Source organism: Tursiops truncatus, chromosome 1 (genome assembly GCF_011762595.2).
Source record: "Tursiops truncatus isolate mTurTru1 chromosome 1, mTurTru1.mat.Y, whole genome shotgun sequence".
NCBI classification, from domain to species: domain Eukaryota; kingdom Metazoa; phylum Chordata; class Mammalia; order Artiodactyla; family Delphinidae; genus Tursiops; species Tursiops truncatus.
In genome coordinates this window covers 178175450-178198098 of record NC_047034.1, presented here as the reverse complement: position 1 = coordinate 178198098, position 22649 = coordinate 178175450, and the positions used below count along the sequence as shown (strand labels likewise).

The following is a 22649-nucleotide window of genomic DNA, read 5'->3' as shown; positions in this document are numbered from 1 at the left end:
GGGAGAGTGGCCGGGACAGACTGGCCCTCGGCCCCAGACGCCTCTGCGGGACAAGGCGGTTGGAGGCTGCCTTTTCCTAGCAGGCCAATGGAGTGAATGAACGTTTTGTTAATCCGTGCGTAGAACACGGCGGGGAAAGTTGGTGGAGTTCAGAGACTAAAGGTTTGGAAGAACTTCCTGAGAGCTTTGCTTCATTTCAGAGCAGGGACTGGAGAGGCACATTGACCTTTGCTTCCACCAGCCCGGCTCCGCGTGGCCTTCTTGCATTTGTAAGATCTCTCCTGCTTTGGTTTCCTAGGTAACGGCCCAGTGTCGGGGCCGGTCCTGATGGTGGTCAAATGTTAGAGACCATTTTTCAATCTTCGTCGATTTCTGCAGCCATCACATTTCCGAAAATATAGTACTCTTGCAAATAATCTTCCTCATCAATTACTTCACCAGGGAATGATGGCAGTCTTAAAGCCTGTTTTGGATTTTGTCCACCGTTGCTTGGTATGATTTCTACTGGTTAGTCTGAAATATATTGATATAATTGGCAAAGCAGATACGGTAAACATGAGAAGTGCTCTCAGATAATTGTGAAGTGCCTCGTGTATTTGTTTGTTTGAACGCATTATATTTTTCCCATCAGTGAGGCCAAAACCTGAAATTTAAAAATTGTGATTCGCCAAAGTTGTGTCACATACGGTAAAATGGCTGGCTGTATATAAAGGAGTCCTCTTCTCTCTCTGTCTAAAGGAATTGTTTGGAGAGTTTCCCTACAGAATCTGTCATGTAGAGAAACTGTTGCTTGGGAACCTGATAAAAAGAAATATGTTAAGCAGTAGCGCTTTCCATGGTGTTTGTTTATAGAAATATATTTATTATTTTAAGACCAAAATTAGACGATAGCAAATAAGCTTATGTTTCTCTTTTTCTTAGTGTTAGATTTCGGGAATAATAATGTTTAATGTTCTAGAAAATAGCATTTACTTACAGGGTATGCATTTCCCCAATAAATTCCGATTGGTGAAAACAGCAGAGGACTGCCTGGAATTCCTAAGGGACCTGGACCCAGGCATTCTAATTAATTGTATTCCAAATAACCTAAATGGAAACACAGTATTTAATGCAGTAGTTAATAACAACATTGTATCCTTTAAGGATCCTTATTAACTCTTCCGCTCTTTTTTTTTTTTTTTTGGTAACTCTTCCGCTTTTGTGATAGACATGCAGAGACACATTATTTTCTTTGGTTCTCTGTGGAGAGCTCTGCTGGGCCTTCCGAATGCCTGTAACAGCAGCTGGCCCCGCTGCAGGACGTTCATGTTGGGCTGTCCTAGAAAACATGGGTAACAGGTGGCACAGAAAATTTTTTACTTCACACGAGAAAGATGGTGAAGTTAAAGAATCAGTTGACCTTGAAAGTTTCCCGCGTGAAAGGTATGAGACTCGTATCGATGGCTACAATTCAGATGCTCATCTCAAGATCCCTCGCCTTCTGGCACTGCCAGAAATGTCCATTTTGGTAACCTAGAGTTTCCTTTGGGAACCGTCATAATTTTTCTGATGTTTTCGATCCTTGCCATTGTGAACTTCTGACGTTGCAGAACCGTACTTGTAGGCTGCCTTTTAAAAATGTTTAAGGAAAATTTTATTTTTACATATTATTTTTACATTTATTTAAAGCTCAACTTTAGGTTTCACCCAGAAGGTGCAATAAAGACCATTTTGTTAAACGTGGCACCATTCTTTAGCCGGTGCAGTGGTTTCGGGAAGTCCTTTATTGTTCCTTAGCAGCGTTCACTTCCCGATCCCTTTCCCAGTTGTTTGAGTGTGCCTGCTGTATCTTCTCACATTTAAAGGGCTTTGCTCTGCCTGACTTAACGTGGGTTAATATTGGCATCCCATCGATGTTTTCGGATGAAGACACCACCTGAGTGGTGCCAGGTCTTCATTGTTAAATATCAACCGTGGCGTCTTGTCACACTATATAAGCAGAATATTTGGGAGTTTATTTCAGTTATATATTCCTTTGCCAAAATGCTTTTGGCATTCACACGCGATGTAGTTTATTTGTGTACACCTAACCTTTTTTTTTTTTTAAAGGGGGTTTAAGGGAGCTTACAGAGATACACATTAAGCAGTGAGAATAGGTGAAATAAAGAGGGAGTAGGCAGAAGGATAATGAGTGTCCAGGAAGGTGAAATGGGGACGAATGATGTTAGTAAATGACATTCATTCCAGAAAGACTTCCACACTTTCTAGAGGCAGGCCGTGAACTGCCTTCTAGGCTCTCTGTCAGTTGTGGAAGTGACAGGCTTAATTTTGTCTTTATTACACCTCACACACCATGCGTTTTCTTATGTTCCATGGAAATTCTGACAGCCATCAATGAAGTTTGGGTGATGGTGGGAGAAGTCTAGACACGGTGCATTGGATTACCTTAAAGACTGCATGTTAACATTGGTCACGTTGAACACTTAGGAAGCACCTGGGAACCTGCTGGGTGACCCCGCACCTGAGGACACTGGAGCTCATAATCATGAAGGTCATCAGTGATGGTCTTAACCCTTCCTGAGTGGATTGTCCTGAAGTCAAAAGACTGACTTTTCTTTGTTATAAGTGCCTCCAAATATATTAAATTACCATTTATCAAGTACCAACATTGACCAGTTAGTCTATGTTTTTTCACCTTTCTTCTTCGGACTTTCACCACCCTTCAAATCTGATCCCACTCTGTTAGTCCGCCTTCCCCCGTCCACCAGCAGCTACTCAGCGTGTATTGCATTCCTGCTCTCCATTTAGAATTCTTCCTCCTTATTCTCTGAGCTTAACTCACGCCTGATCTCATTAATGAACCCTTTCCCCTCATCTCCCAGATTAGATGAGCAGCTCTTTGCGGTGCAGGGTGGCACTGAAGGTGTATCTTCCCCGACTACCCCTAGTGTAATGGAACCTGGGAGGTGGAGTTTCATAAATACTGTTAGTTAACAAAACAATTATATGCGTGGTGTTACTCCTTGGATAGAGTGAGAAGAATGTAACAAGAAAGTTCTAAAGCACACCCGACTCTGATCCTATCTCGTGCATTCAGTTCAGTCCTCCCTGTTGGTAATTTAGACACAAACTCCACAGGATCTCCCATTCAGGTCCATTCAAGGTCCGTAGGGGATTTGGGTTTCCATTTAAGTGGTCTGGAAGTGGCCGTAAAAGTCTTGGCCTGTGTCAGTGTAGAATAGCAGGGTTTTAGTCGCCTTTCGGGATTTCTTAAGATTGGCCAGAAGCTTGCTGTCTAGGAATGTGTATAGGTAACAACTGTTTGCTTGAATATAACATGGTAGGATGAGTACTAGGTTTTTGTTTTAGCTCTGTCTCTAAGTAAATGAGAAATCGTAGGTAACTCACCTTGCAGTCCTGGATCAGTGCCTTACCTGTTTTCTAAGCCTGTTAGTAGTGGGTCAGGAAATTAACTTAGTGGTCAGCATCATCAGTTATTAAAATCCGAATGCACTGCTCATAGCATGGGCAAGTATCAATTTGGGAAGATTTTGTTTCAGGGGTGTGTGTGTGTGCACGCGCGTGCACGCGTGTATGTGTGTGTGTACTGGGTTCTGTTTCTTTCTGTGGGCCACAGTCAAAACCTATCGAAAGTCCCTGGACCAGATAATTCATAATTCTCTTTAAATCGCAGTGTTCTGTAATGATTCTCTTGTGTGGAATGTATCTGTTGTTATGATAGTCAATTTGGCAGTAACTTAAGGCGTGAATGAGTTAGGATACTTCTGAAGGTATTTAATTCCACACCAGCAGATCGCTAGCTAGGCAGGAGCTCACTATACCTTTGTCTGTGTTTCTGATTTATTTGGGTAATCAGAATGTTTCAAATGAGCATGACAGCTGATTTCTGCCAAAATTTATCCCATGTTTTATAGAGAGCTTCGAATGATTCTTATGTACTACCGCTAAGGTCTGTTTAATGATATTGATTTGTGTGTGTGTGTGATATTGATTTGTGTGTGATATTGATTTGTGTGTGTGTCTGTGGAAGCGGAATTTAACCAGGATTTATTTAGTAAAAGGATCCACATTTCAGTTGTTGGATTCACCGTAGGCTCTTCCTTTAGCTTTAGGTGACAGAACTCCAACTCAAGCTGGCTTCTGTAAAAAAGAGAATTTATTGACTCTCGTGAAGTCCAGTTTTGGTGTTGTCTTCAAGTATAGCTGGTTCCAGATGCTCAAGTGATGTCATTAGAAACCTGTCTCTCCCTCTCTTGGCTCTCCTCTCCTCTCTGTTGATTTTATTCTCGGGCAGGGGTTCCTGACGCAGTAGCAAGATGACCCGCTCAAAGCTCCAGGCTTTTATTTTGCCAGTTTAGCAAATATCTCCAAGAAGACAGCACTTCTTTCCCAGTAGTTCCAGGAAATGTTCTGTCCTTACTGGCCCAGCTTGACTCATGTTTCCAATCCCTTGAATAAGGAGGGGTAGTGTTCTCATTAGAAAGACCTGGCTCACCCACCCCTGGAGACAAGAATTGTGGTGAGAACCACCTGAACTGAGCATAGGGCATCTCCCAAATGAGAAGCACGGTGCCATGGCCAGGGACCGGGAAAGGGATGCTGGGCAGGTGTACTGTGCTAATCTTCACCCTTAGCTCTCATATTCCCAAAGAAAGCACCCTTCGCTCTGAAACCGCAGAAGCTCATAACAAGGCTCATTCCGTGCTTTCACTTTCACGGTCCCATTTTAAATGAAGACACACCAGAATCGTTACCCTTCAGCAGACCTTTAAATGGGTGGTGACTAACAATCCCTAGGACCATTTTCAGAAAATATGATTCAAGTCCTTAATATTTCACTCTGTGGTTTGGAATCATCAACAAAGAATTTCTTTAAACACCCTTTTGTCTTTTCTAGTGAAAGAAACCATTCATTCCATTCTAGCCAGAATCATTGCCCCTGGCATTTGTGTGTGTGTGAAAGATGTTTTATCTAATAATGTAAAAAAGAGGAAGGGCCCAGCCTAGAGCTGATGCTGTTCTAAAAGCTTATAAATCAGTTGAATAATATTTCCCAGGTAAACAGTGCAACAAATGGTGGGTAGGTTCCCAGGCTAGACGGAGAACAAAAACCTTTTGAATCCATAATAGATACTCTGAATTTGCAGGAGAAAAAAATCAAAATAATGTGTGTGCATGCATATATCACATATAAACTGTAAAACACTGAACTACCTAATCTACATGATGTATAAATACGTAGCCTACACTTCCGTGTTCCAAAACAAATGAAAAAAAGTGAACTTCACATGTGAATATTGAATATTAAATATGCGGCTTGAATGGAAATACATGTATATGTAAAATAACTTCAGTCAAGGGAAGCTTCTTGGTGAAGATTCTTATTTCACAGGGTAGAACCCAAAATGATTCTCTGAAATTACAAAGTCTAGCTCGCTCACTTTTTAGAGGAATAAACCCAGAGAGAGTAAATAACTTCAGTTTCTTGATAACATAACCCATTATTATTATCCATGATAATTACAATCATATTTTTATTCTTGAATTGAGCAAAGGAGAGAGAGAGAGAGTGAGAGAAATCCTTCTTAGTATCTCGAAGAGTTACAGCAATGAAAAGGAAAGGAGAATGTGGGTTAAAGAGGTGGTGGTGTACGTGTCAAAGGTTGTCTGAGGAGAAATTGAACCATAAGCAATAAGAGGAGGAGCCTCCTAAGAAGGAAGAAAGGAGACGGTGGGAACAGATGTGGGGTCGCTTTCCCATACTAGTCCCTGGGGGACATTCACCATTAACCTAAATAACCTTACTGGGGTCTGTGGTTGATGAAAGTGGACCAGGAATTTCATAACTCAGAGACTGTCTATATCATGGTATCCTTTTTTTTTTTTTAGATGTTGGGGGTCGGAGTTTATTAATTTATTTTATTTATTTTTGCTGTGTTGGGTCTTCGTTTCTGTGCGAGGGCTTTCTCTAGTTGCGGCAAGCGGGGGCCACTCACTATCGCGGCCTCTCTTGTTGCGGAGCACAGGCTCCAGACGTGCAGGCTCAGTAGTTGTGGCTCACGGGCCCAGTTGCTCCGCGGCGTGTGGGATCCTCCCAGACCAGGACTTGAACCCGTGTCCCCTGCATTAGCAGGCAGATTCTCAACCACTGCGCCACCAGGGAAGCCCTATCATGGTATTCTTTAGGACTAATTTCAGTTCCTAAACTCTTCTGTGGGAGTTACTTACAGGACATGCTTATAAGAAGCTCCCCCTACAAAAAAAAAATAAAGGTTCAGATAAGTTTAGGAGACACACCTACCATTAGCTTTCCCCAGCAATTTAGAGTGCACGTTAGAATAATAAGGTTCAGAAAAGTCATATGTTAAAGAAATACAAATGTACTTAGTGGTGTTTAACCCAGTGTTTCCAAAACATCTTTTTTTTCTTTTTGTGGTACGCAGGCCCCTTTCACTGTTGTGGCCTCTCCCATTGCGGAGCACAGGCTCTGGACACGCAGGCCCAGCGGCCATGGCTCACGGGCCCAGAGGCCATGGCTCACGGGCCCAGCCGCTCCGCGGCATGTGGCATCCTCCCGGACCGGGGCACGAACCCGTGTCCCCTGCATCAGCAGGCGGACTCTCAACCACTGCGCCACCAGGGGGGCCCTCCAAAACATCTTTAACCCAACATTCTGTTTTTATGGTCTGCTGAGATGTTACCTCACGAAATGGTTCTGAGCCTGGAATCCATAGATGTCCCATGGCTCTGAGTCTCCTGAAATTACATGCAAAACTTGGTATGTATGTATTTTTCTGGGAAAGGATTTGTAGCTTTCATCACCGTCTAAGAGCCCATGAACATTAAGGGTAAGAAGGGTATGGGTTCTTTTCTTACAAGGGAAGTCCAAGTCCAGTTTCCCTTAAATATCCTTCATCTGTATGTTTTATGTCAGCCTGGGGGTATCACTCAGCAGGCCTGGGCAGTCACTCCGGGGGCGCCCAGAGATATGGAGGGATCCATGCTGTAAACAGGGAGCTGACTTGATTGTGTTTATTGTCAAATGGATTTAAACATTGGCAGCTTGCTCTCTTTCCGTCAAGAATTGTGGAAAGAAATGCCCTATACAGGACACTGCCGTATCGCTAACTCCAGATGTGTTCATTTCCAAACAAAGAAGAGAACAGGTTATTTTATTGCAGTAAAGCGACTTTTTGAAAGTTAAGGGCCTGCAGAAGAGAAATCCATTGAGAGTTAATAATAAACAGTTAAGAACCAACTAAATTAGAGAAAGCTTTTCCTTCAAGAAATGTAAAACGTTCAACTCACCTACTTTTATTTTTTTAATTATTTAAATTTATTTTATTTATTGATTATTTTTGGCCGTGTTGGGTCTTCGTTGCAGTGCGTGGGCTTCTCATTGTGGTGGCTTCTCTTGTTGCGGAGCACGGGCTCTAGGCATGCGGGCTTCAGTAGTTGTGGCACGCGGGCTTCAGTAGTTGTGGCACACGGGCTCAGTAGTTGTGGCTCGTGGGTTCAGTAGTTGTGACTCATGGGCTCTAGAGCGCAGGCTCAGTAGTTGTGGCACACGGGCTTAGTTGCTCGGCGGCATGTGGGATCTTCCCGGATCAGGGCTTGAACCCGTGTCGCCTGCATTGGCAGGCGGATTCTTAACCACCGCGCCACCAGGGAAGTCCCCCAGTATTGCCTTTATTGCAAGGATGTTGAGGTCCATTGCATCACAGCCTTTCTTATGAATAAGCATCTGTAGGAGACATTTCTTTCAGCTCTTAGTACCTGGAAGAGCCGTATTATCCACAGCAACTGACAGTGATCTTGAAACTGCCTGCCTCCCTTTTTGCTTTGTTTGCTGAGTTCAGCCAAGTTTGGGGCTCACAGTTAACCATTTTAGAGGATTTAATATGTCTTTTCTGTATAACGGCTCTACCCGAGCTTTATTTTATTCTCTTCATGAATCGTCGTCTTACCCAATCTCTTGTTAATCATGAGTGTTTCTATCAGCCACCTCAAAGAGACATACCTAGATCCAGGGCTGGTTCCGGTTCAGTGAGGGCAGGGAGGGAAATAGAGAGGTTGAGAGGGAATGGATTAGGGCAGTGAAGGGAAATCGGGAAAGAGAGGAAGAGGGGAGAAAAGAGACGTGAAGCTGCGTTAGGGATTTGCGAGGGATGCGTCCCAGGGTTAGCGCCCACTGCCATTTGAATTAGTTATTGACCTTTTGTTCCATCATGTAACTGCTCCCGAACCTTTAGATCAACTACGCTAAGTCACCTACGTACAGACCTTCAAGTTGTGAACTTTTAAAGATGCGAACGTGTGTTTGCACTTCCAATCACGTAAGTTCACGTGTCTGGCGTACATTGTCATGTGCATGCATCCGCTACAAGTGGTTGTGCTTTTGTGTACTTTATAGTACTGTATTGAGTACAGCGGTACAGTATCTTTATTTCAAGCCCAGGGTGTCCGGAAGCACGTGTAAAAGCAGTGGTGGTGTAGCTGTTAGTGCTAAGAAGCTCCAAGCAGTCATGATGGAAAACAAAAGTGAAAATAATTGGGAGAGTGGAGCGACGCGAAAAGACGGTAGACCTGATGGAAACGGAGGCCCAGAGAAAGGATGAAGAGAGACAAGAGGAAGAAGAAGTAGCTGAAGAACCGAAGAGATTCACGGTGCAGGAAATGGCGTGGGGTTTTCTTTATTGGAGGCGGCGCTGTTAGTGTTTGAGGCACAGGACCTGAACATAGAACGGTACACGAAGGTTGCGGCAGCCGTTCAGAATGCAATCCAGTGCTACCGTGTCATCTATGATGAGAAAAGAAGAGCTACTGCCCAGACATCGCTGGATCGTTTTTTCAGGAGGGTAGATGGAATTGAATCCAGCAAGGAACCAGAACCTGTGCCGTCAGCGTCAGGCGTGAGTGACATTGCAGCTCGCCCTCCGCCCCCTATTGCTGACGATCCTTCAGCTCTGCCATCTCCCACCTCCTCTCCCTCCTCCAGTCAGTAACTCTTCTTGCCTGTTCACTCGATGCCAGCCCCTGTATACCAGATGTACTACTGTACTTTTCAAGGTACTGTACTGTAAGATTAAAAATGTTTATTTTTTGTGTTTTTTTATGTATTATTTGTGTGAAAAGTATTAAAAACCTATTACAGTACAGTACTATATAGCTATGTGTTAGTTGGGTACCTAGGCTAACTTTGTTGTACTTAACAAAAAAATTGGGCTTAACGAACGCGCTCTCGGGACGGACCTCATTCGTACGTCGGAGACTTATTGTACACTGAGTGGGATGATTAAATAAGCCCAATTTGGGGACTTCCATGAGGACAGGAAATAGGACAGCCCTACAACTGTATGAAATCAAGTTGCATCCCCATTTCGTGAAAATCACTCCGTTTTTAGCTTTTTCACCTAATCCAAGGGATGTTTGAATAGCAGCCTCACTAATACATTCATTCAGGCCTCACTCATTTGGAAGTTGCAAAAATTTGAAGATGACTCTGGTTTAGGGGTGGAGCCCTAATGGGAAATGTAGTACCAAGTTACAGCCTCCCAAACTCAAAGTGTGGAAGCTAGTAGCCTGCAGACACAGGAGCTTAGCCCTCGATGTGTTTTTATGTGGTGTCTGGAGCCAGGACAGAAAATGGTCCTCATGGGGTCATGACAGTGTGCTAAAAAGGAGCTTAATGGCTAAAATTTTTCCACAGCTCTGGTGATTCCCTTGGAGAAATATTTTATTTTGGAATAAAATGGTTAAAGTGGTATAACTTGGGGCTTCCCTGGTGGCGCAGTGGTTGGAAGTCCGCTTGCCGATGCAGGGGACACGGGTTCGTGCCCCGGTCTGGGAGGATCCCACATGCCGCGGAGCGGCTGCGCCCGTGAGCCATGGCCACTGAGCCTGCGCGTCCGGAGCCTGTGCCCCGCGACGGGAGAGGCCGCAGCTGGTAGAGGCCCGCGTACCGCAAAAAAAAAAAAAAAAAAAAAAAAGTGGTATAACTTGGATTTTTTAAAAGATTTCTCTGTCAGAAAGGCCTATGATAAATTGTAAAATAGTATCTTTAGATGATTTTATCTATTTTGACTTACTTTTTAATACATCCAGTATCTTAAAGTAATACAGCTACTTCTTTTAAAATATAGGCATTTCAGTCTGTTGATTTGGAAAGGACTTCTTCGCCTATATTTATTCCAGATTTTTACAGAATCTTATGGCATTGTAAAAAAAAAATTATTGTACTTAATACACTTTAGAGTTCTCTGTAGAATCCAGTGTTTAAGAAAACACATATTTGTGGAACTTCTTGGACTTACACTCTCTCATGAGGTAGCAGGACAGTTGGAACATCTGTGCAGATGGCATCCCTACAATTAGCCCTGGAAGAAAAGCATTGCCAGCAGCAGCTCTAAATAATTTATGGAGAGCGAGTTGGAAACAGCAAAAGAAGGAGTGTTTCAACTAGAATCCCGGACACGTGGTTTTTCAGTCAGATACTGAAAACCACCAGGAGCCCCACCTTGTAACACATCTTACTCGCAGAGTTTTCTTTTTTATTGCGTTTTCAACTTTTCTCCTCCCAACCTCGTGAAGCAGGGCTGCTAAGGTGAAAGTGTTATCATGAACCGTCTCAGTTTCTTGTTTGTTTGTTTTCAGATGCCTGGTCCCCGATCTGTTTGATGGGATTAGGAAAGCATGGCCCCGAGAGAAGGGAGGGAGCTGCTTTTAGTAACTCGACTGGAGAAAAGTCACCTAGAAATGATGAAGGGAAACAAATACTTGGTTCATCTCCTTTACCTTCTTCTGCTTGAAATCCACACTTTCTATTTTGAACAGATGAAATCAGTCCCTTGTTCAGTATGTATTGAGGGCTTACTACGTCCCAGGCCTCGGGAAGATGACACTGAGCAGAGCAAAGGCAGGCGCTGGCCCCATAGAACTGTCGAGATCTCTCTTCCTTCCCCTTTATTTCCATTAGGCTGAGGTTCTGGGAATGAAGGCTTATTTATGTCTTATTTGGTTTTTGCGTCCCTGGTGGCCACCACCACAACTTGAGTTGTCCTGTTCGCTGTCCCATCCCCAGGGCCCTGGCCGGTGCCCGGCAGTGGTGTCCCAGCAGGGGCTGTGCAGTCGACATTCGACATTCGCAGAATGAGTCTGTTCTGGCCCTGATTCTCCATCTTTCTTCCCCGAGGACTCGGAGTGGTTTTTTTGGTACAGCTGGGCACCCCAGAACAACCTGCCGGCGGTTAATTAATGGTTTCTTGCCCCTTGACAATTCCCGTGCGTTTTGTACTGCGTCTTGGCAATTGTAGTTCTTAAAGGCAGGGTTTTCCTTTTCCACTTCCTCCGTGCAAGTCATTTCAAGTTCATCCCCCGCTCACATCCTTACGTCCAGGTGAGGTGGCTGTTCACTTCCAAGTCCTGTTACAGCGCTTTTTCCCTCTAAAGACCCCGTTGGTGTCTGGTAACAGGCTTTCCTCCGTCACTTCATCCATTTCTAGAAGGTCTCAATCCGCGCTTATAATATCTCTCATTTTCACTGGGTGCTGAAACTGTTGAGGCAGTGGCCTCCAACTGTGTTGCTTTGGGGGACGTTAGCAAACCTGAAACGTGCCCCTCTTTTGAGATTAGATGACGGTAGGTATAGAATCTGTGTCAGAGTTCCCGACTTCCTTCGCTCTCATGCTAATTAGGGGCAGTTTTGCTGCCTCGAACTGCAGTTGGTTCGCTACGTGACCGACGGTGAAGTTGACTGCTGCGTAATTCAGGTGCCCTTACATGCTGGATGCCGTGGCGTGATCCAGCGGAGCTCCTTGGGTTCCACTGACCCTTCTTGTCCTTGGAGGAGAGGTTGGACATCTTCGCCCTCGTGCAGCTCCAGCTGTAGCGCTGCAAGATCTCAAAGGAGAAATCCTTGTAGATTGGCTTTGCAGCTCTCTAGCAGTCTGTCTCCTCACCGCTGTTCGTCAGCTTAAAGGATTTTTCCCTGTCGTGCCTAAGACTCTGAATTCGTGAACAGGGTGAAACACAGACCAAGAAGCAATATGAATCCCCCCTCCCTGCCAATGAAGAAAGTCTGAAGAAGAATTGCTGGTGTCATTTCTAGTGTTTTGGTCCATAGCGCTGGGGAGTTTTGAAGAAGTGGAGGAGGGCAGTTTTTCCTAAGGCTAAATTTAGCCATTGCTTTGGAAAATCAGAGCGGTACAGCTTGTGCCTTATCTCCGGCCGGGCCTCACCCTCTCCTCTGCACTTGGACGTCTTCAGTAGCTCGCCGGGGAAGAGCAGCTCCCTGCACTCCAGCGGCCCCTTGATTCTGGGAAGGAATCAGGCAACTTTCCTCGTCTTTCTGAGCCTCCTGCAAAATGCAGGAGGCTTCCAAAGCAGCAGCTACGGTTCTCTACAGAAATAGCCCAAGTCATGACTCCTTTGCTTCATCAACCCTTCCTGCCAGCTCAGCCAAGGGCTGGAAATGGAACGAGAGACACGGCCTCTGGTCCCCAGTCCAAATAGCAACAGGAGGGCACATGTGTGCTCAAGCCACAAATAACGCGTTTTAAAATAGCAGATGGGATCTGGTGATCGCGCCTTCATTCATTTACCTGCCAAGGCAAAACTTGCTCCTCTGCTCTGGCAGTAAGGCCGGCGGTCGCCCGGGTCAAGCCGTTGGAATCACAAGCTCCGGTTTGCAGATGTTATTTGTCGGCTGATTTTCAGGCCCTGCAAAGCCATGCCCGCTTTCTGAGGCTGTTCTAGAAAATGTCTCTTTGGTCTCACACGGTAAAAATGTCATGTCTCTAAAACAGCTTAACCTGTTAAGCACTTTCGTAACTAATTAGATCAAGGTGTGCTGCCAGCCACTGTGTTCCAGATACTCCGTTTCACCAGGGAAAAGTAGGAATACCTAGAAGGTAGGGATCTATATTTATAACGTGACGCTGAATGGATAAAGGAAAGTGACGTTGCCGTGAAATTCCAGTTTGTGTCTACGAAGGGTCAGATCTTCCTCAGCTTTTCTGCCAGGGTCTTCACCAATACAGTTACATTATTTCCTTACCTGATCCCCCAGGAAAGGGCAGCCAGCCAGGCAGATGCCTAGAGCTTTTTCACGTGCTTTCAAGGCACCTCCATTGGGTTCTGAGCATTTTGACTGTTCTTTCTTTCCCCGGGGGCTAAGGGGTAAAACTGGCTAACTGGAGTATCGTCCCTGGGAGCCCACTGTGGAGAGCAGAGGTCACTCAGAGCCCCTGCCCCAGAGTTTGAATGACCTCATCCACAAATTGGCTTCTGAAGAAGCTTAAATTAGAAAAGAATATTCCTTTCCACTGACTGGGCCCCCATTCTGTATCTGATACCAGGGATACAAGACTTGCAGACAGCTCGCTCTGGTAGAAATGACATATGTAAGAAAATAACTGTACATTCTGGTAGAAATGACATGTGTAAGAAAATAACTATACACAGGACACAGAGCGAGACATGACGATTTGCTGGGTAGACTGGAAAGCACGTGGGTCTGGAGTCTAACCTGTGCTCTAATCCCTGCCCTGATACTTAGGACCTCGTGTAAGTAACACATTTTCGGAGCCTCAGCTTCCTCATCTGTAAAAGAAAGAGGAAGATCAGAGTTGTTTTCCAGATCAGAAATAACACATGTGGAATGTCTGGCCTACGTAGATGCTCAGTGGCAGCTACACATCATAAAACTGAAGGGATGTTTGAGCCACACTCTGAAGAATAAGAAGGTCGCCACGTGGACATGGGGAAAGGTTGGCATCACCCGAGGCGCAGAAACACGTAAGGTTCCTGACAGCTTTGGAGAACAGTGAGTATGAGAGGACCCCCAAAAAGCAGCCCGAGGCCGTCAGCAAAGAGCCTCCCCTGCCGTACCAGACACTTGACGTTTTATTTGTAGGTCACAGGGGAGGCAGCTGAGTGTTTTTTAGCAAGAGTATCTGATATAAAGTCAGAAATTGCTTCATTGGGCTTCCCTGGTGGTGCAGTGGTTGAGAGCCTGCCTGCCGATGCAGGGGACACGGGTTTCGTGCCCGGTCCGGGAGGATCCCACATGCAGCAGAGCGGCTGGGCCCGTGAGCCATGGCCGCTGAGCCTGCGCGTCTGGAGCCCGTGTTCCGCAACGGGAGAGGCCACAACAGTGAGAGGCCCGCATACCGCCAAAAAAAAAGATAAAAAAGAAATTGCTTCATGTTGTATTGCTCAGTACAGTCATGAAAATCAATTCAGTTCCAAGATTTAAAGTGCGTTGTGCACAATCTATAGGAGGTTATGGTCACTAGGTGCGGCTGAACACCTGAGACCAGCACTAGCCTGAGTCCAGCTAGTCGTTGGTTCCTGACACAGACGCTTTCTCTCATCAGATGCCCAAACACTTGGGATTCTCCAATTTTACAGCAGCAAATCCCAAACCTTCTAAACTTAGAATATACTGCGGGTGTCTGACTTCATGAAGTTTTTTCTGTGTTAAAACTTTGGTACTGCTTAGGAATTTTAGGTCGATATTAATTGGGGACATTTTTAAAATGAGTCGCTTTGAGGGTTAGGAATCCCTGTCAAAGAGAGATGCAGAGATGACCCATGACTGCTGCTGTGCTGTGTGACACTTTGTGTGGTAGCCCTGAGGAGACACTTGGACAGGGTGAACCCAGCAAGAGTAAAGGGGACATGAAGCGGGCCAGCAGTTGGCTGGAAATGTTTTTTCATCTTCTTGATCTCCGTAGTACTCAGAGCTATTCTGGGATTAGGAGTGTATTTTTCTTTATGTTTTCTAGTGTTGTTGGAAAACTCTAGGAACTGAAGGATAACAAAGTAGTTGGATATACTACATGCTATATCCTGTACCTGTACTTCTGAGATACAGAAATTAGGCCTAGGCTTCTCTCTTTGTAGTTTGATGTATCAGGAAGATTTCTTTTCAGCATTTATTTTATCGACTTATTATATCCAGGTAACACAGTTACTTCCACCATCATTTTATCTATGTTGAAAATGCCCCCTAGAAGGGTAGAATGAATACTGCAGTGCTGTGTTAGAGTTGGAGACATTGTATGAACTCATGTTTATTTTCATATAGATAGAAAAATAATTATAGATATGTGTGCATACATGGGCTGTTATACTTACAACGTTGTCCTGGCTCTGTGCACTGAGAGGGCCCAGGAGCAGTGACACTCCAGCAGTAGTGAGCACACCTAGCACCCGGATCTTGGTTTCTACATGCCATTCTCCAATAAAAGAAACCAGGGCTCCCTAGAGAGACCGCTGATTCTAGGGCTGGGACAGGGAGAGTACAAGGTGAGCCTGGAGCATCCGGTAATGCCAGAAAGTAAGGAAGTGCTCGAAAAAGAAGGGAAAAAAGCTGAGGGTATGTCCAAGGGACACAGGAGCCAGCTTGAAAGAGCTCCCAGTGGCCACGCTGGGACCATTGGGGCAATTAACGTAGTATCGGATGATGACCAAAGTGTAAAATAAATATCCGTGAGTTCATCCAAGTACAGATAAGAGGTTGATCAGGTAAATAAGCCAAGAAGGACAGATCTCCCTTCTAGGAGAGCTCCACATAATATGTGTGGATACTCCTGTATCCACAGGGTGGAGCTTAATTCTCGTCCCCTTGCTCGGCCGGACTTAGGGACTTGCTTCCAAAGGATAGAGTAGGGAGAGAGGAAAATAGGAACTTTCTCATGGAGCACTGTAGGTTTATAGAGCAAATGATCACGGTCTACCTCAGCAGTCCATCATCATTCACCCCTGCTTGTGTGATGGGCAGGGCACTTCCCCTCGGATCCTCTAGGTAAAAACCCGTGACTCCAGTCTAATCATTAGAAGACATGTCAGGCCAACTTCAAGGCAGGGACATCTACAAAGTACTTGACCAGTAGTCTTCAAAACTGCTCAAATTGTGACAGATGAGAGAAGAGAAAGGCGATTTAACAGCGAAATGCAACATGGTATCCTTGGTTGGATGCTGGAACAGAAAAAAATACATTAATTCTAATTCAGTTCTGATGGTGTGGTCTAACTCAAGTCTATAATTTAGTGAATAGGAGCGATATACCAGTGTTAGTTGCTGAGTTTTGACAAATGTACCCTAATTGCGTAAGATGTTCATATTAGGGGAAACTGGGTGAAGGGTATGTGGGAACTCAACTACCTTTGCAACTCATCTGTGAATCTCAATTATTAAAAAAATTTTTTTAAATGTATTATTATTTTTTAATGTTCCAGAGGTATGACTGGGTAAAAGGTCCCTGTCCAATAGTAGTTCAGACTTAAGAGAGTCTGACCACTTTTAGAAATTCAGTTTATTTCATCTTCACGGGCAGCATAGATAGTGATATTCCCATTTTACAGAGGAAATTGAGGTGCAAAATGGTCATTATTTTTCCAGAGTCACACAGTGACAGGATTAAACCTGGAGCTCTTCTCTCTAGTCCAGTGTTCTTTCCACTATGTCATCACTGCCCAGTCTAGAAATGCTGCTTCTGCTAAAAAGGGTGCAGCTGGAACAGGCTCGGGAAGAGGCTTGGAATGAACCGTGAGCCAGACTTGCTGCAAAGCCATCAGCATCATTTACCTTTTGTCTGGGGTACAGGTAGGTGGGTGCGTGTGTCCTGAATGTAGTGGGAAGGAATTGCTGCATGATAGTTGAAAGATCTCATTCCCTGGAACCACACAAGTAAATAAACTGCTTTAGAGAAAAGCAGGAGGCAAAGGCAGGCACCTGGGAAGACATCCCACTCAGAAGAAAAAGAAAGTAATAAAGAGGTAAGATCTGATGGGGATGAGAGAGGAGTGCCTGGTTAGCTGCAGAGAACAGTGCAAGGAGGTGGATTTTAAATCGTTTTCGAGTGTCGTCAGGTCTGAATTGGCCGTGTGCTTGAGAAGATGCACAGCCCAATGCTGTTGGCAGAGCCCGTGTGGACGGACCGGATATGATGTACAGGAGGTGACATTTTGCATGTCCACATTGGGTGGGAACCCGTGCTTCTGCTCGAGCAGGTGGTCCTGGGGTCCTTCTTTAACAAGCACTGGGGTGGAAAGGATTCATTCTTGAGGAAGGAGGCTGGGGTCTTAGAGCAGCAGTTCTTGAAATGTGGTCTCAGACCAGAAGCATCAGCGTCACCTGAGAACGTGTTTGAAGTGCACCCTCTAGGCTCACCCAAACCTAGCAAAACCAACACCAACACTAACACCAAAACAAGCTGGGCATTGCCCCCACCAGTGTGTTTCAGAAAGCCCACTGGGTGATTCTGATGCCTGCTGGCACCTGAGAACCACTAGGCTGAGCAGACGCCTCCGCACGGGTGGCACACTGCCTGCAGCGGGCACGAGCCGGAGGGTGAGCACCCAGACACCACTGCCGCCGCAGGGGGGACCCAGACGTATAACCCTGGAGGCTCACGTGCTTCGGGAAGTGGGTGCCCTCAGCTTACTTTCCGTGCAGCCGGGTCTCACAAGGGAGCAGTCCAGTCGCTTCACTCAGACTGTCCTAAGGACAGGGGGGTTGCAACCCCTCAAAGCTGAATCACCGTTGGCTCTGTTTGAAACATCGTGGGCAAGACTGCAGCCAAATTCATCAGCCCCCTCAATCTGTACATTATTTGTTTTCCTCTCCTCCCCGCCTCCACAGTGCATTCATTTAACAACCCAGGTTCATTCAGGCTGCAGAAATTATTTGTTGGCCAACAAAGGAGCACAGGGATCTCTTCACTAAGCCATCCCCCAGTGCCTGGTACACAGTAGGTGCTCAATAAATACTTGTGCATGAACAAATAGATCTTCAAATGTACTTTTTTCATGAGAAAAAGTTTTTTGCTTCTAATTGTATTACCCTCATCCTATAATTTCACACAATATACAATTAAGATGAGAGATAGCTCTGAAATTGCCAAGTGTTTTGCAATAATGTTTTAGTTAATAAAGCTGTAAAGCCCGAAACAAGCATGAAGTTGTTGCTTTTGACTTGCCAGTCATGGAGAGCTGGACACCATCATTTTATCCATCGGAGGAAGCCTCGCAGGGGAAAGGAAGTATGACCAGAAAGGCTCCAATTCTTGATTCACAGGGTGGCACAGACCTGACTCTCTGGGATGCCAGCTCAGTTGTTTCCTGTTTTAATCATCACTACCTCCCCCCTTTGGAGTCAAGAGGCTCAGAGATGCCGTTCTGCACGATATAATTTTCTTAAGAGGCAAAAAAACTGCTTCTGAGTATCTTCACGAAGTGCTTCTCAGAGCAGCTTAATCACACGCAAGAGCTGACTGCACAGTCCACTGTGGCACCGAAGCTGGACACGCAGCCCAGAAGCAGGGAGCCAGTGACCCCTGGGGCAGACAAGGCGTCGTGGTGACAGTGTTTTGGCGGGGAGATGCATTGGCAGGGCCTGGCTCCGCGATGTCGGGGAGGGTCGGTCTGCAGTGTCCACGCTTGGCAGGGGATGGGTGGGGGATGGGTGGAGTTGGGACGAGCCGGGGCTGCCTGCACTGTCACCGCCGCAGCCAGAACAGAGCCACCCCGACGGGCGGAGCACAGCCGGGTGGCGAGCTCTGTGCCCTTCTGCCCCTTGGCATGACGTGGCATGTTAATCTTGGCCGCTGTGCTCCAGACAAGTGCAAACCGATCTCCGAGAGAAGCGAATCGGATGCTGAACGCTCACTTAATAGATGCAAGATTTGCAGGCTGGCAGAAGAAATCATCAGAACATGGCTATAGAGGCTTAAGCTGTTTCAGTGGGATGAGTGAGGGTCTCTGGGTGGGTTCAGAGATGAGTGGTTGTCTGGCTAGCAGGATCAGCAGGAAGCAGGGAGAATTTATAAACATACCACGAAGGATAACTGCTGCTCCACTTGGGATCACTCTTTTTTTCTTACCTTTCTTTTTTTTTTTTTTTTTTTTTTTGCGTTACGCGGGTCTCTCACCACTGTGGCCTCTCCCGTTGCGGAGCACAGGCTCCGGACGCGCAGGCTCAGGGGCCATAGCTCACGGGCCCAGCCGCTCCGCGGCATGTGGGATCTTCCCGGACCGGGGAATGACCCTGTGTCCCCTGCATCGGCAGGCGGACTCCCAACCACTGCGCCACCAGGGAAGCCCGGATCACACTCTTTTTGAAAGGTAAAATTCTTTGTCCTCAGTTGGCTCCAGATGGAGAAGTCCCACATTCTACAAAATTTCCATTATCTAATGAGGAGGGCATGGAGTAAGGATTCTAAAATCAACTCTGAAGTCACGTTGTTTTCCATTAGTGGTCACAGGATGACCACGGCCATGGCCAGTGCATCACAAGCAGATCCATTCAGGGTTACTCCCCCATCCGTGACTGTGCCACTGAGGTGCTTAGAGGGTCCTCAGAGTTCGTCACACCTGTCTGCATGAAATTGGAACAGAGAGACGTTACCTTTCACCTGTAAAGAGGAAGGATTTTTTCCTCTCATGTTGTTCCTGGAAATAGCTTCCTAAGAAAATAATACCACAATTCTTGAAAAGCAGTCTACCTCCTCTTGCTTTTGTGGTTTAGAGAAGTGAGATCAATTTGACATTCGGTATTGAAAACTTCCCCGTTTTCAATACCGAATTGAAACCGTATTTACTATCTTTTTACTTTGAGAAAAAAGTTCCGTTCCCTCGGGTAAGTCCGTCTAATCCTTGTGCATCTTCTCTTCCCATAAGTTTCCCTTCCTGTTGTCACATGGGGGCTTAGCTCCGGGTCCTGGAGACGGAGAAGCCAGGTATCTTTTCATGCCTCAGTGTCTTCATCTGTAAAATGAAGACAGTGACAGGACCGGCCTCACACAATGGCCGTGAGGGTAAATGAGTTAACATTTATCAAGTTATTTACACAGTGACTGGCACGGATTCGGTAAGTGTTAGCTCCGTCCATTTTTTAATCTCTCGTAGGATCGATACGCTTTACCCACTAGTGTCAGGATTTACAGTCAGGATGGCAAGGAACGCTGATAAAATATTCCCCGAGGGTACTCCTTTTCATGATTCAGTTGTCTGTATTTGGAAAATAGTGACTCCATTAGCAATTTTGAGGAAGAACTATGTTGTCACAGGTGTTTGATCAATTTCCCAAGACATTTCATTCACATGCCACAAGGTGATGCTGATGGCTGGCACGTTTATCTGGGACTTACCCATGTCCTGAGCATTTTCATCTGTTACTTCATTAAATTCTCTCAACACCCCTCGGAGGTAAGGACAGTTACTATCCCCATTTAAGAGTTAAGGAGGGCTTCCCTGGTGGCGCAGTGGTTGAGAGTCCGCCTGCCGATGCAGGGGACGCGGGTTCGTGCCCTGGTCCGGGAAGATCCCACATGCTGTGGAGCGGCTGGGCCCGTGAGCCATGGCTGCTGAGCCTGCACGTTCGGAGCCTGTGCTCCGCAACGGGAGAGGCCACAACAGTGAGAGGCCCGCGTACCGCAAAAAAAAAAAAAGTTAAGGAAACTGAGACACCAAAGGTTTTGTTCAAAGTTACACAACCATCATATGGCACAGCCAGTGTTCTTAACTGTGTCCTGATTGGTCCTTACCCCCCTCTCCAGCTTCATCTTCTGCTCTCCTCTCTGCTGTGGTCCAGCCACATGGCTTCTGCTCCTGGAACGTTCTGCCTCAGGGCCTTTGCATTTGCTCTTACCTAACCCCAGCTCTAATGTATGTGTGTGTCTGTGGCTAGAGCCTGGATCAGAAAATCTTTTTTTTTTTTTTTTTTTTTTTTCCAGTGTGTGGGTAAAAGATACTACTTAAAAAAAAAATCTAGATATCTGTATCTGTGTGGGGTTGTGTGTGTTCTTCTTTCCCATAGTGATTGCTTTCTTCCAGTGATTTAAATTAAATTGTATTCATTTCATTTGTTTGCTCTAGGGACCTTTCAACCAGATCTCTCTTCAAGGTTTCCATTGGGGAATTTGCCAAAGAAATGAGGTCCAGGAACCTGAAACCAGGACCTTGACAAAAAGGGGTTTTCTGTTCCTTTCGCTGAGAACTTTGGGCTGCTGTCGAGGCTGCAGTCTTATGTGAAGTGTCAGGGTCACTACCGCACTGGAGACATCCAGCCTGGGCAAAGCCCGGTGATTTGGTTGGGTCGGTGGCCATCTTGGATGCCCGTCCTGCAGGCTCGCCTAGGCCACGTGTTAATGGCCCTTCTTCCAGAACACAACCTCACTCTTCCTTGTTCTGCCCTAGATAACCAGTTCAGGATGTCCATCCTTGAGCGACTGGAGCAGATGGAAAGGAGGATGGCTGAGATGACCGGGTCCCAGCAGCACAAGCAGGGGAGCGGAGGAGGGAGCAGCGGAGGGGGCAGCGGTAGTGGGAACGGAGGAAGCCAAGCTCAGGTACGAGTCTGCGCGGACTGTCGCCTTTCATGGTGTCTAATGTTTTATTGATGTGCGAGGCTGTCGATCACAAGTCCCTTCTCTGCTGCTGCTGGCACCCTTCCTGGAAGAGGCAAGAGGCAGGGGGGTGCTTTGTAGTCCCTGTGTTTCTGAGTATTCAACTCTGTGTTAGGGAAGAAGCCTTGGACTGTGGGGCTTCTCAGTGGTTCACCTTCCTAAGCCTTGAATCACTTACTGATCTCAGAACTCACTGCAGTTATCTGACAGCGGGAGGGCGGGCATCCAGTGACAGAACAGAGGCCAAGCGATGACTCAGATTCGCTGGGCTCAGAGTTCAATTAGAACCTATTTTGTGTTTTGTGTTCTATCTTTATCTTAAGTATAAATAGAAAACATAATTGTTTTATAAGGGCCCAGAGAAACTGTTTCTGTAATTTTTCAGTGCAGAATAGTAGAACATTATACATTCTGTCGTTGTTACAAATGCTTTTTCATCAGTTCCGGGATGAACGCATTATTATTGTCAGGTACGGGGAAATCATCAAATATTATTTTAGAGTCCCGTTAGTCTTGAAGGCTTTATGTCAATTTCATTTAGGAGCTTCATTTTGGGGAAGTTTCCTAGGCAGAAATTATTTTTCAGGAGGCCCTAGAATAAATTTTTTTTAATTAATTTTTTTTTTTTTTTGGCTTTGTTGGGTCTTCATTGCTGCGCGCAGGCTTTCTCTAGTTGCGGCGAGTGGGGGCTACTCTTTGTTGCAGTGCATGGGCTTCTCATTGCGGTGGCTTCTCTTGTTGCGGAGCACGGGCTCTAGGAGTGTGGGCTCCGTAGTTGTGGCGCACGGGCTTAGTTGCTCCGTAGCATGTGAGATCTTCCCGGACCAGGGATTAAGCCCGTTTTCCCCTGCATTGGCAGGCAGATTCTTAACCCCTGCGCCACCAGGGAAGTCCCCTAGAATGAATTTAAAGGGACTGATGGTGTTTCTTACCTCCACCACTGAGACATCACCTAAAAACCTCAAATAATTCCCCCTCTTTCTCTTCAAGATGAATGTTGATTTTTTTCTGAACAATTATATTTTAAAGTGAACATTTGGAGTTTTATGATCCTTGTAAGTATCAAGTATTAGTAATATTTTTAATAATAGATGAAACGCATCTATTTCATCACAATAGATGAAAACAAAGCATACGGTACCACAGCCCCGAAACTAACCTTTTTCCGGGAATTTCCTTCTTATTTCTCTCCTATCTTCAGAAATCAGTGGAAAAGGAAAGACTTGGCACAAAGGAAAA

At 45.7% G+C, this 22649-nt stretch overlaps 1 protein-coding gene across 5 annotated transcripts in view; it reads left to right on the top strand.

Moving 5' to 3' along the window:
* The window catches only part of LOC101318487 (calmodulin-binding transcription activator 1), an 84279-nt gene that overhangs the window by 30897 nt on the left and 30733 nt on the right, over positions 1-22649 (top strand). For all 5 annotated transcript variants that reach the window (XM_073796711.1, XM_033843898.2, XM_073796704.1 and 2 more), the window contains one exon: positions 21202-21353. In XM_073796711.1, coding sequence (XP_073652812.1) covers positions 21216-21353 — 138 coding nt within the window. In that variant the 5' untranslated portion in view covers positions 21202-21215. The remainder of the gene's footprint in view (positions 1-21201; positions 21354-22649) is intronic.